Source organism: Vicia villosa, linkage group LG2 (genome assembly GCF_029867415.1).
Source record: "Vicia villosa cultivar HV-30 ecotype Madison, WI linkage group LG2, Vvil1.0, whole genome shotgun sequence".
Lineage (NCBI taxonomy): Eukaryota > Viridiplantae > Streptophyta > Magnoliopsida > Fabales > Fabaceae > Vicia > Vicia villosa.
The window spans coordinates 206274284-206288151 of NC_081181.1; the positions used below are offsets into that span (position 1 = coordinate 206274284).

Genomic DNA, 13868 nt, shown 5'->3' on the forward strand with positions numbered 1-13868 from the left:
TTCAAATAAAAAAAAATCAATTTTATTGAAAAATCTAAGACAACAAACAGCTGGAAGACCTACAACTTTATTAATTAAAGTGACAACAAAACAAAAGTCTATAAAAAAAAAAAACCTGAATAGATTTTAATTCCTAATAAGTCATATCAATGACCCTTTGAATTATCAAAGTGTCAACCATATTCCTGTTAGTCGGTTACAAAAAAAATTCCTTCATTAATTTTTCTCATTGTCTTTCTCTCTTCACCTTCCAATATAAATACATCACAACTCAAGAATCGTTTTCCATTCATTTTTCTCAAACTCTTAACTCTCTCACTCATTCACATAAAACCAAACTTATATTATCACATCATAAAAACTATATACTAAATTTTCATTATTTATCTATTCAAGATTTTGCATTTTTTTTGGAATATTTAGTTCATCAAACTATGGCTGATGATGATCAATTTCATCATTCAAGTGGAAACTGGTGGGAATCAGCTTCAAGAAACATGAGATTTGATCAAAGTGGTGGAACATCACAACAATCTTCTTCTTCTGCCATCACCAACAATAATATTGTTGATTTTGGTTGGCAAAATTCAGATATGGTTGAGATTAAACCAAGATCTTCCTTGGATAATTCTTCTGTGGTTTTTCATGATACTCGGAAACTCGAACAAAATCAAGATTCTTCGAATTCTACTGACCCCAACTTGCATATGATGGGTTTGGGACTTTCTTCTCATTCCATGGAGTGGAATCAACCATCTTTGATGTAAGTGAAATATTTAGTTTTTTTTTTATATAAGAATAATTAACTATTTAGGACAAAAATATTTCAAACCTACTAAAAAAAATTGAATTATCATTTATTTCTTTATGGAATTTGGTGATGCAGCTGTATGAAATGTTTAGATTTAGAGAGAAAAATTTCTGTCTCAAAATTGAACTATTAGATTTAAAGGGAAAAAGATTTTCTCCCTCAAAATCCAAATGTTCGATTTAAGAAGATATTTTTCATCTTTTAATCTAAACGTTTCTAAAACTGCATTACCATACTCAAATAGGTTTAAATTGCGGGGTTTGAGTCGCAATTGCTCTGCAAATTTTTATATTGCGGTAAAATGCATTTGATTATATCAAAATTTTAGATAAATTGGTCAAAATTAATTTTCATAAAATTTAAATTGAGACATTTTTTTTGTGTTTGTTTTGATGGTGATATAGAAGAGGTGATGAAAAGGGAACAGAAAACAGTTTCAGGTCAATATTGGAAGAGAATTTGAGTTCAACAAGGAACAATTTCGAGCAAGAAAATGTTATGGGAATGTGTCAACAAGTGAATAGAAATTTTTCTTTGGATCAAAACCAGTTTAGTCCTCAATATAGTTCTGGAGATAGCAATGTTATTCAGATGGATTCTTCAGCTTTATATGGAACTCCATCAATTTTACAAGGCTCATCTATGAATAGTTTTCCATATGCAACAAATAACTATGGGTTATTGAACTCTAATAATGAGTTGAATATGAACATGCCTTGTAATAATTGGTCTAATAATAAAGTTCCTCAGTTTTTGATGAGAACTTCACCTCCAAAACAATCATCAACAAATAACCAGTTGCATTTTACTAATAACACCCCCTTTTGGAATGCTTCTGAGGCTCCTAATTCTAAGGATGTTAGGTCAAGTTTCTTCCCCTCTTTGCAACCTCAATTCTCCACACCAAATTTTGATTCACACTCAAAGGTATTACATTAATGCATTTCATTAATATTGGTACATTATGTTAGTTTTTAGAATTTTTTGCTTTAATTGTGAACCTCCCGATCACGACTTTAAATTGCGGCCGCAGATGCAATTACAGTTGCTCGTGTTGCGACTGCGGCTATTGAACTTGTTGTGATGTGTATTGCAGTTGTTGAAGCGTGAAATTTGATTCAGAAATGCTTGAAATAAATAATTAAGAGGCTATTATAGTTAAGACTTTTCATTACATTATAGGAAGATTAGGATTTGAAATTATGAAGTTTTAATTTTTGGTGAGAAGAATTATATACACACAATTGAAATTGTTTAATATGGTTCCTTAAGCGGGCCAAAACATATTATTTAAAATCAGAATTTAAATATGGCCTGATGCGATTGCAGAAACTACTGTAATTTAAATTTATGCTCATGATTAGTACTCTTTTGCCATTGCTCAACTCACCATTCAAGTTGAAAAGAATGCAAATTGCAAAAAAAAATCCGATATTTATTAGCGGCTATATATGCGACTAATGAGTCGATTTAGTTGTCTATTATTATATAAATGAGTTAAAAAAGTGAGAATAATTTTGCAGAATATAAGTGAAGTGAATACTGTGGTGAAGAAAAGTGGGAGTGAGCCAGCACCCAAAAGGACTCGTAACGAAACTCCATCAACTTTGCCAGCTTTTAAGGTACAATAAGTGCAACTAACCTTTTAACAATAAGGGAAAGCTCTTTAACCTTTTTTTTTTTTTAATATCTTTTTCTTTTTTCTTTTTGTTTCTTTTTTTCTTTCAGTCCATAAACACTTTGACATATCAATTTATCAAAAATTTATTTCAAAACTTTCTTGCCTCTTAGGTCAGAAAAGAAAAGATGGGAGACAGAATCACTGCACTCCAACAATTGGTGTCTCCTTTTGGAAAGGTTCGTTAATCAAATTATTCTAAGTGAATTTTGTTGATCTTTTTTTTATTTATTTTTATATATGCATGATGTATTATTATTATATGCTTTAAATTTATTGATAAAATATAAAAAAAATGTGTTGTTTTTGTCAGACTGATACAGCCTCAGTGCTTTCTGAAGCCATTGAATATATCAAATTTCTTCATGAACAGGTCACAGTAAGTCCCATTACCCATTAATCAAATTTATTTTTGAAATCACTAAATTGTAACCCTAATATCAATAAACTTGATAATATAATATTTTACAAGATTAACAAATTATTTAACTCAATAACAAAATTTTCATCTCATGTATTTGTGGTGCGTTTTTGTTTTTACCAAACAGCTTTTGAGCACTCCATATATGAAAAGTGGAGCTTCATCAGAGATTCAACAGGTAGAATTTATATTATTATTATTATTATTATTATTATTATTATTATTATTATTATTATTATTATTATTATACACATTAATTAATGTTCCAACTTCTAACTTATGCAATTTAAAACTATACAAAATAATTTTGTATTAAAATTTCAGTTGCGGTAGCATAATATAATGATCCAACCCTAATTGTCTTATAATGCGTTTAAACATTTTATAAATGCAGAATTCGGGAAAATCAAAAAAATCCGATGGCACGAAGCAAGATCTAAGAAGTCGAGGTCTATGTTTGGTACCGATTTCAAGCACATTTCCAGTGACTCATGAAACAACAGTTGATTTTTGGACACCAACATTTGGAGGAACATCAAGATAATTAATTAAACCAATACCCTACAACTAGGGCATGCATGTATCTACCTTATCAAACCTAGCCAAGTTGGGAATGATAAGATAAAAGAAAGGAGAAGAAACATGAAAAAAAGACAAAGAATGCCCACTTAAAAATCTAAAGTTAGTTAGTTCTTATGAGGGAAATGGAAAAAGAGAGTGGGGAAAAGGAAATTTTTTTAGTTGAAAGAGAAAGAAAAGGAAGTGACTCTTCAAAAGATAACCATTGATGGGCCAACTACATTTAGAATTATTTAGGGTTTGGAAAATATTTGGGACCATTTAGAGTTGTAATAATTGAAGTGTTATGCTTACAAGCATAAGATTAAGATTAGGAACGGGAAAGTTGATTAAAATAGAGAAAGTTTTAATTTTTTTTAGACTTAACATAAGATGGGAGAAATACTTAGATTATCTATCACGACTACAAAGTTATTGGATCAATCTCTGTATTTATTCAGAACTTGATCCAAAAACTTTACAACCCTTACATTTGTGTATCAACTCATTGTATTAGTTCTAAATTTAAAGTTTTCATTATGTAATACTAGTTGTTATTTTGGTTGTATTAGATTTCAGTGCTATATGTACTTGCATTTTTACAAACTCATTTTATAAATTTATTCTCTTTTTTGTTGACTTAATTTTCTCATTAAAAAAACTTAAGTGACTACACAAATAAAATGTTGTTAGATTTTAAAGAAAAAAGTACTGTTAGAAGAAAATAAAGGAGATACTTTACTAATTTTTTGATGCTATATATTGTGAATAGAGCTGGCACTAACTTTAGTTCAAGAAAAAAAAAGGAAATTAATTTGAAGGAATCATTGAAATATAGAAATATTGTAGAAGGAGTAAGTGAAGGGATACTTCATTTGATTGGAAATCTCACTTTTTATTTGTTTATATCATTGGAATAAGTAAGTGGAAGTCAGAGGGGGGTCCACACATTCTCACTTTAGATTTTTAATATGTTTTTTTCAATTAAAATGTTTATTATTTTGCACAAGGATTTAATTAGAAAAAATATATTGATATTTTTGTTAGATGCTTTTCCACATGCTTTATGCTTTATACCGAATGGCCACACATAGGGGCTTCTATTGGAAGTATGTGTATAAAGAAGAAAAATTATTTATATTATATCCTAATATTTTATTGAAGAGGACACATATGGTCCTAGTTTTGAATAAAGTATATGCCCGTCATTATCAATTTTGTTTTACTTTCTAAAACAAATGAAGACTCTAGGAGAAAATCATATAAACCTATATAAATAAATGTCTATGCTTAGGTTTAAAGAAAGTGTATTTTCTACTTCTAGGATTATCATTAAAAGGTAATAATAACTTGAAGAAAAAGCAAAGATTAATTTTTATGCAGTTAGAGATAAAAATAGATTGTGCTTGGTTTTGTCAAACTTATGTGTGATAGTTTAGGTTTGGGTCTGAAATTCGTCGTAGATTTATTTTAGAATGACCTCATGAAAATTTGATTGATTTATTAATCATCTTAAAAATTATTATTTTTTAACTATCAAAGTCAATAAATAAATAAAATAAGGTATGGAAAAACAATGAGGGGATATAGAGTCTGACATAGAGAGATAAGCCTCTTAAAAGTTTATTTTGATTGATATATTTAATCTTACCTAATGACACAAAATTTATGAAACTATTTCGTTTTATTTGAGAGAATTTATAGAAACAAAGTCATTATTCATAAATTGTTTTGAATTTTTTTTAAGGTTTTCGAGATAATGAAAATTGATATTTAATTTGAAATTTTATAAAATTAAATTATACTTTTTCACATTATTATTATTATTATTATTATTATTATTATTATTATTATTATTATTATTATTATTATTATTATTATTATTATTATTATTATTATTATTATTATAGTCTTAAATGAATTTACTATTGTATGTGACATAGTCTTTTCAATTAAATATTTTTATTAAAGCCTAAATGTTCTATATTTTAAAAGAAAGACTTGCGTGATTTGGATCTAATGTACACCAGGTCATATATTGGTCAGACTGGCTTATTCAAACTTTTATGATAATAGTATAAAAGAATTTTACACGCTAATTTTCACATTATAATGGTAGAGAGAGCACCTCAAAAACATATGCATTTTCCTTCGAATTAGTTTGTCTAATATTGCAATAACAATATACATTAGATTCCAAGTTACTAATGAGTAATGACTTAGCAAGTAGTATGTAGGGAAGCCAAATGAATTAATTTTGTCCAAGAACGCTTGGTGTAATCCCTTTTATTACATATGTAGACATCTTTAAAAGATAGAACAACATTTGTAGATCTTGTTCCAATGAGTTATCAGCAGTAGTATTATTATCAAATGACAAATTAATCTTTAAAATGTCTTCAACAAATTTAAGGAGGAAAAATGGATAATCCAAGAGAAATATTCTATGTGCAAATCTTTAATTTTGTATCCCAACCAATTGTGAGTCTATAAATTAATATTTTTCTCATTACCGACCTGCCATTTATTATGTTCCTCCATAAAGAAAATAATGAATGCTTCACGTCATGACATATTGAAGAAGAAATATGATGCATGATTAATTTTATGTGCTTGAAGTATCTAATAATAAGCTTAGAAGACCATTGATTATATATAGTCATCAACTTTCAATAAAGAGATAAACAAGTAGCTTTTTTTTTTTTAATATCTGTCAGACCAAGGCCCCCTTCAAACAAAGGTGGGCGAATATCATTACAAGACTAGTAATCAACTTTCTATTGTCTAAGCTACCTATCCATACAAATTAATGATGCAAGAATTTAGTTTTTTTAACAAAATTGATTGGTCATTCATAAATCCTAAGACTACACAAAAGTATGTACGTGATGACTGATTGAACCAATTGGATCCTACCTATCATAGAAAGAAGGTGGCCCTTACAAGTAGATAGATTGACCAATACTCTATCTACTATGACTTGAAGATGATGAGTTCTACGCTTACATTTGAATATAGGAATCCCAAGATAGTTAAATGATGTTTATTCCACAGTGAATCCAAGCATATCTGCAATGTGCCTTAACATATATTCAAAAGTATCCCATCCAGAAAGATTGCATTTAGTTGAACTAATGTGTTGACTATAATTCTAACCATATTTTTTGAGAAAATGGTTAGTGACTTGAGCACTTTCTCTAGTAGTTTTACAAAATATCATAAGGCCAGATTCAAAAAAATGTGATTAGAAATTATTGTCATACCAACTGATAAACATGTCAATATATCCTAATCCACCAACATATATAATTGTCTCCTAAGTGTCTCTTTAATAAGATATTTCCAATATAAAGTATCAAAGATTTTTCTGATGTCTATTTTCAAATTTATACTACCTCTAAAGGATTTCTTTTCTAACATATTAATGGCTTTTGAAGTAATCTAAATGCACTCATAAATAACCCCATAGTGAAGCCTCTTTAGTCTTCTGAAAAGTTTTAGGAGTTAAGATTTCCAACCTGTCTGCAATGAACTTAGTGATGATTTTGAATTGAAAATTTGCAAGTGCAAGAGGTCTATATTGCATTATAGAATATGCTTCATATTGTTTAGGTATCAAAGTCACATTAAATAATTAAGATTAAGAAGGATCCAACCTTGATCGAAGAATTGATTACACCAGTCCCTATTATATCCCAATAGGCTTAGAAAAAACACCACCCAAATCCATCAGGGCCTGTAGCATAATTATCATCCATATTGTGAATTGTATTCTTAATTTCCTTCAACTAAGGCATTATAGTGAGATATTCATTATCTGCATGAGTTATAAGATGTGGGGTAGTTCTCTCAACCAAATCAATACAATTGCAATTGTTTTTTGAGCTAAGCAAATTTTTGTAAAATTTAATAACAAGATTATATAATGCAATGTTCTCTTCTAAAAAAATTATTTTCATGTCTTAGTTTAGTGATTTTTTTACTCGCATATCACAATTTAATTGTATTGTGAAAAAACTTTGTATTCCTATCTTATCTATTTTTAAACCAATTATTCCTTATCTCGTTTCTTTAAAATTTGTCATGCATATGCAATGCCTTATCTAATAGAATTTGAGCATTTTTTCCTCTTATCCAAAATAATCATTATAACATGCATCATTAATCAAAATTTGTATCTCTTTAACTTCATGCCTAACAAGAGAGTAATCAACACTTTTCCTTCAATTGGTCCAAGAAAGAAACTCATTTGTGGAAGTTTTATTTTGGAGGGCATCTACGAAATTTCTCATGGAAACCAACAATTGCAATTAAATTACATATTGTGCACCAAGGGCCAAGATTGGTCTGTTGAAGATTAGTAAGTTCTTTCCGCAATTGTCTTCGAATTACATAAGATTTACGTGCATATACAAATGGTATTGAGAATTTATTTTGATAGACGTTTATAGAAAAAAAATTACTTGTTGTTCAGATAAACTAACACAATGGAATTCATATTTACTGTACGAAAAAACCCATAGGTTTTAATCATACTTCTGTCTAAAATTTAATACAAATCTCTTAAGTATGATTTTCTTAACACACTCAATAAGGAAATGCGCATAACAAAACAAATTTAATACAAATTTTCCCCTATAAGTTTGTTGATTGGACTATGGCATGTGTCACTTCTGTTTCTTACAAATTCTCCATCAATGGTGAACCAAGTAGTATTCTCAAGGCTATGAGAGGGTTGAGGCAGGGGACCCCATCTCTCCTATGCTTTTTATTCTAATTATGGAATATCTGTACAGAGTTCTACAGACTTTGAAAGATATCCCTGACTTCAATTTTCACCCAAAGTGTGCCAAATTGAATATTGTGAATATATGTTTTGTTGATGATATTTTATTGTTTTCTAGGGCTGATATCACTTCTGTCAGACTTATCATGAGCAAGATTAGGGGGTTCTCCCAAGCCACAGGTCTTCATATGAGCAAACCAAAGAGCAAGATTTATTTTGGAGGAGTGAATATTACTAGTCAGAACCTGATGATGCAGGAAACTGGTTTCCAAATTGGCAAGATGCCCTTCAAATACATAGGGGGTGTTACTTGATAGCAAGAAGCTCACCATTGCAAATTTCCAGCCGCTTATTGACAAGATGATATGCATATTCAATCATTGGTGCACCGGAATGTTTTCCTATGGTGGTAGACTTCATTTGGTGAAGAGTGTTATCTTAGCAATTGCTAACTACTGGCTACATATTTTCCCTCTGCCTATGAAAATCATTGCTCATGTGGAGAGCCTTTGTAGGAGATTTATGTGGACTGGGCAGGAGGTTGCTGGAAGAACAACTCCTATATCCTGGGAGCATATTTGTGACCCTATGGCTGCAGGAGGGTTAAATGTCATAGCCCTAGGTGTGTCGAATCGTGCAACCCTTGGGAAAATGTTGTGGAACCTTAGTCAGAAGAAGGATAGGTTGTGGATTAATTGGGTGAATCACTATTATATGAAAGGAGTGGATATAATTAAATTCATGCCTAAGATAACTGCATCATGGACTATTAAAGCTCTGTTCATGCACAAGCTGACTCTACTCACCTCTGTAGCTTGGAAGAACTTTGTTGTAACAGGTATATACAAGACCAACACTATGTATCAGGAATTAAGAGGGGTCAGACCTAGCGTGCCTTGGAAGAATTTGATCAGAGGGAATTTGGCTAGGCCTCGTACCATTTACGTGCTCTGGATGGCCTGCCAAAGTCGGTTGCATACTAAAGATAGACTCACCAGATTCAGCACTATGACTGATGGCAAAGGCATTTCATGTGGCGAACCTGAAACTTGTGCTCACTTAATTTTTGCTTGCAAGGTAACTAGCAGACTGTGGAAACAAATGTTGGAGTGGCTGCATCTGGTTCATACCCCGCAAGTGTTGGATGTTGAATTGAAGTGGACCCTTGACAATACGAGAGGAAAAAGCCATCGTGCTAAAATGCTAAAGATTTGTACTACTCAAACGGTGTATCAGGTTTGGATTTTGAGGAACAGGAAAGTTTTCCAAAAGGATAATGGGCAGGAGTTGAACATACATGAGATAAAGGATATGGTTCAAGGGAGGGCTCAACTTGATAGAAAACTTAGAGCTTATAGTATTGAACTATTGATAACTTTGGTTTTGTTTTTGTCATCTTGAGGCTTGGATCCTAGGATCAGCTTGTAATCAACTGTTTTTTGGAATATATATTCATTATTTGCTCCCAAAAAAAAATATAAAAAAAATAATTGGTTTAGCAATCAAAAGCAAGTCAAGCTTTTGTTAATAGTCAGCCTAGTGTCAAGGTTTCCTACTCCCCTGGCATTCCAATAAATGACTTTCATTGAGTGGTGTTGTGTTTAATGCACATGACTCGGGTGTTAATTTTCATTCTATGATGAGTAATTTTATGCCTTTAACTATTTTCTTCTCTTGACCAAATAAATTATGCTTGATGTGGCTTGGGAGAATTGTCATCAACTCTCCAAAGGTTATTATTTTTCTCCAAATGCAAACTATCACATGGATGTCTAACCGAAATCTTAGCACTATTTATCATGACCAAGGTTTTCCCTTCTATCATCATCCATCTCTTTCTTAATCACTAAATTCTCATTCAAATCATTAAAATCTATACTACTATTATTTCTTCATTCAAAAAGCTTGTTTTTTTTTATAAATGTTCTTCATTAGCATTAACCTTATTCTATGACTGAATGGTCACAACAAAGTCATCATTCTCTATTTCATTCTTAAGGATATAGTTTTCTTGCTTATTCAAATCTACAAATTCATCATTCTCTTTGTCCTTCAGACTGTCATTAATTGATATAACTTGTTTGAACTTTTTTAAAATGTATCTTATAGATTCTTCAATGAGTAACTTTTTTAACATTTTGGTCTTTCAACTTCTAACATTTATCAATACTATGATTAACACACAATGATCATAAAAAAAGAGATAAATTCTTGAATCAGTGTTTCTCAACTTTTTTTTCTTCGAGAATTTGGCTAAAGGTAAATAAATTTAGTCAAAGATTATTTCAAGTAAATTTTTTACTAAGTTTCTCCTGAATCAAATTATATTAATTAGAAATTTATTAGCCATTTAAATTCAATTTCTTCATTGCATATGAAAACAACTACATTAACAAAAGCACAAAAAGAGAGTATGAAAACAACAACTTTATATATGAAGATAATTTTACCTAATTTTGGATTTGCATCCATTGGCTTGAGAGTACTTAAAACAATTTTGTTTTGGACCAGGTGGGTGGCGCCATTTTTCTGATTAGAAGTACTTTACCAAATCTCACTTTATAACTTCCCTACCAAGATTTGATCATAGATTAATACAAAAATGGAGCCATCTAAAGCATTACTCATTATTATGTTAACTTAGCTACCCTGTCATTGGGCTCCACGTCATTTGATTAGCCTAATTATTACTGTCTATAAAATTTGTCTTTATATATTGTCATGTGTGATTCATTCTTTTCTTTGTGTTTTATCTTAGAAAGCTAAGTTTATTAATTAACATAAAGTATTATGACATGATCATAAAATGACAAAATATGAATAAAATATCTGCATCAAAGTACAATATCTGTCTCAAAGTAATAAGGTGGTGGTTGGATGTTGAAAAACAAAATAGAAATTAATTTAACATTTATTTGTTTATTATAACAACCCTATAAGTCATAGATAGAAGAAAAGTAATATAAAATATATTAAATAATATAAAATATATTAAATAATATAAAATATATTAATACACGAAATAACAAGACTTGAACAACTAATTAATTTAACTAACAAAATGATAAATTAGTAAAATTAAGAACAACAAAATCTTCTAATTATATTTTTAATATTTTCTCACAAGTTAGAATATGTTTACCACAATTCTAATTAAAAAAGTATACAAAAATATAGGTAGATTATCGATAAAAGAAAAAACGGAAAAATCTGTTTGATTAAAATTGTTAATAAGACTAAAAGAAATCATTTTTCTAAAGTACTCATTCTTATTATTGAAGAGTAATTCAATATTCAGAAGTTGTTGTTAATCAGAAGAAGATGCTTCTGATGTTCTGATGTGGGCTGATCTTCTGATGGTTACTCAGAAGATATTGTTGACCAGAAGATGTTATCTTTTGGGTCTCATTAGCTTAGCTGTTTAGTAGTAAGGGTACTTTAGTATTTTTGTAGTACTGTACTGTTTGTACCTTAGACTTGTTCACTAAGTTTACTGTTTTAGGGCTTATGTGGCAAGATTTTCTTTTCTTATAAATAGCCTTGTAATAGCTATCATTTATAGTAGAATACAACATTTATTCTCTCATCTCTTTTGCGCCGTTATTCTATTATTCTCTTTGTCACCATCTTTATTCATTGTGCACCAACAATTGGTATCTAGAGCTCCGGTTCCAAACACATGGAAACACGAGTGAACGTGAGTTTGTGTGACTGTGTGATTGATTTTGTTTCTGGGAAACAAAGTTGTGTTGAATCACATTTTTCTTGATTGTTTGTGGGTTGGGAAACACTGTGTGAGTGTGAGTGAAATTTGTTTTTGTCTGCACAAGTTTAAAGATGAGTGGAAGCAACTTGAATACCAAACTTCCAGTTCTTGATGGTAAAAACTGGAATAGATGGATGATTCAAATGCGTGTATTATTTGGTGCTCAAGATGTTCTAGATCTTGTCACTGGAGGATATATTCCGGTTGCAGCGGATGCAACGGAAGAACAAAGAGAAGCGCAGAGAGAGACGAAGAAGAGAGACCAAAAGGCGTTGTTCTTCATCCATCAGTGTGTGGATGTGAATGTGTTTGAGAAGATTGTTGATTCTATGACGTCAAAGGAGGCGTGGGATATACTGGTCAGGTGTTACGGTGGTGACGTATCAGTGAAGAAGGTGAAGCTTCAATCCCTGAGAAAGCAATATGAGAATCTCAACATGAAGAACAATGAGAAAGTCTCTGAGTATATCTCTAGAGTGATTGTGATCACTAATGAGATGAAGGCTTGTGGAGAAACTCTTTCTGAACAAGTAATCATAGAGAAGATATTGAGGTCACTTACTCCTCAATTTGATTATATTGTTGTATCCATTGAACATTCTAAAGATCTGGAAACCATGAGAATAGAAGAGTTGCAAAGCAGTTTAGAAGCGCAAGAGTTGCGTCTGACTGAAAGAACTTCTGAGAGGGAAGTTGAGCAGGCTCTGAAGGCTTCTTTTGTCAAGAAGGACCAGAAGCTGAAAAAACATGGTAGGTCGCAGAAGTCAGAAGTCTTCTATTCTGATGAGGAGAAACATCAGAAGGGAAAGGAGAAGTATGACAAGAGAATGGTTCAGTGTTACTGTTGTAATAGGTTTGGCCACTTTGCTAAAGATTGTTGGTCAAACAAAGAAGAAGCAAAAATAGCCAGAGGAGATTCTGATGATGAACCTGTGCTATTAATGGCTTATGAATCTGATGAGGAACCTGTGAGTTTGTCATTTTCTGATGCTGAAGGGGAAGAAGAGAACTCTGAATATTCTGAAGGAGTATTTTTATATGATTCAGAATCAGAAGATGACTTTGAAGATTCTGAAGAAGAGTCAGAATCTGAGGTTTCTGAAGATGAGTCAGAGTTAGAAGATGACTCTGAAGCTGAAGACAAGTCAGAATCCGAAGGTGATTCTGAGTCTGAAGGAGAATCAAAAGATGAGTCAGAATTTGAAGAAGATTCTGCTTCTGATGATGAGTCAGAACTTGAAAGTTCTGAAGAATATTTAGAGTCAGAAGATGAAGAATCTTCTGGAGACTCTGAAGATGAGTCAGATGGTGAATCTGATTCTAATCCAGATTTTGATGATGATCAGGAATCTGGTGGTGGTCATGCTTCTGGAAGGGAAAACTCTGAAGACATAGGGTCTGGAGGACAAGCTTCTAGAGATGATCATGGTTTTGGTGTTAATCATGACGTTGAAGGTGGAACTTCTGAAGGCGGAGCTTCTGAAGGTAGTCCAGCTTCTGACGGTGGTCATGATTCTGAAAGAAAAGATTATGAAGTTGGAACTTCTGAAGGCAGAGCTTTTGAAGGCGATCCAACTTCTAAAGGTGGTGGTTTTGAACAAAACCCAGGAGTTAACAAAGGTGGAGCTTCTGGTGGTAATCAAACTTCTGAAGAAAATCCAGAAGGAGATATGGTTCTAGAATCAGAAGGAGATTCTGAACTATTGGGTATTGAAGAAGCACTCGAGAAGAAAGGCTGGCTGAATGCCATAAAAGAAGAACTTGAGGCTTTAGAAGGAAATAAGACTTGGAAGTTAACTAAGCTTCCAAAGGAGAAGAAAACCATCAGCGTCAGATGGGTTTTCAAGG

The 13868-nt window shown here is 31.4% G+C and overlaps 1 protein-coding gene across 3 annotated transcripts; it reads left to right on the top strand.

Annotated features, from left to right (window-relative positions):
• The first annotated feature begins 265 nt into the window (after nucleotides 1-265).
• LOC131648040 (transcription factor bHLH123-like) lies at nucleotides 266-4065 on the top strand. 3 transcript variants are annotated; one of them, XM_058917840.1, is made up of 7 exons: nucleotides 266-763; nucleotides 1219-1738; nucleotides 2335-2433; nucleotides 2603-2668; nucleotides 2803-2868; nucleotides 3038-3088; nucleotides 3305-4065. In XM_058917840.1, exons 1-7 carry the CDS (start codon nucleotides 435-437, stop codon nucleotides 3452-3454), a joined length of 1281 nt encoding a protein of 426 aa, XP_058773823.1. In that variant the 5' UTR covers nucleotides 266-434; the 3' UTR covers nucleotides 3455-4065. The 3 variants fall into 3 exon arrangements, with proteins under 3 accessions (XP_058773823.1, XP_058773824.1, XP_058773822.1); XM_058917841.1 differs by having other exon boundaries at nucleotides 269-763; nucleotides 1216-1738; nucleotides 2803-2862; nucleotides 3305-4064; XM_058917839.1 differs by having other exon boundaries at nucleotides 271-763; nucleotides 1216-1738; nucleotides 3305-4063.
• The last annotated feature ends 9803 nt before the right edge of the window (nucleotides 4066-13868 follow it).

Bases quoted from the DNA above. Each gene is read 5' to 3' on its own strand.
- LOC131648040 (XM_058917839.1), top strand. From the start codon at position 435: ATGGCTGATGATGATCAATTTCATCATTCAAGTGGAAACTGGTGGGAA. The intron at 764-1,215 runs GTAAGTGAAATA...ATGGTGATATAG, and splicing joins TGGAATCAACCATCTTTGAT to AAGAGGTGATGAAAAGGGAA. The intron at 2,869-3,037 runs GTAAGTCCCATT...TTTACCAAACAG, and splicing joins TTCTTCATGAACAGGTCACA to CTTTTGAGCACTCCATATAT.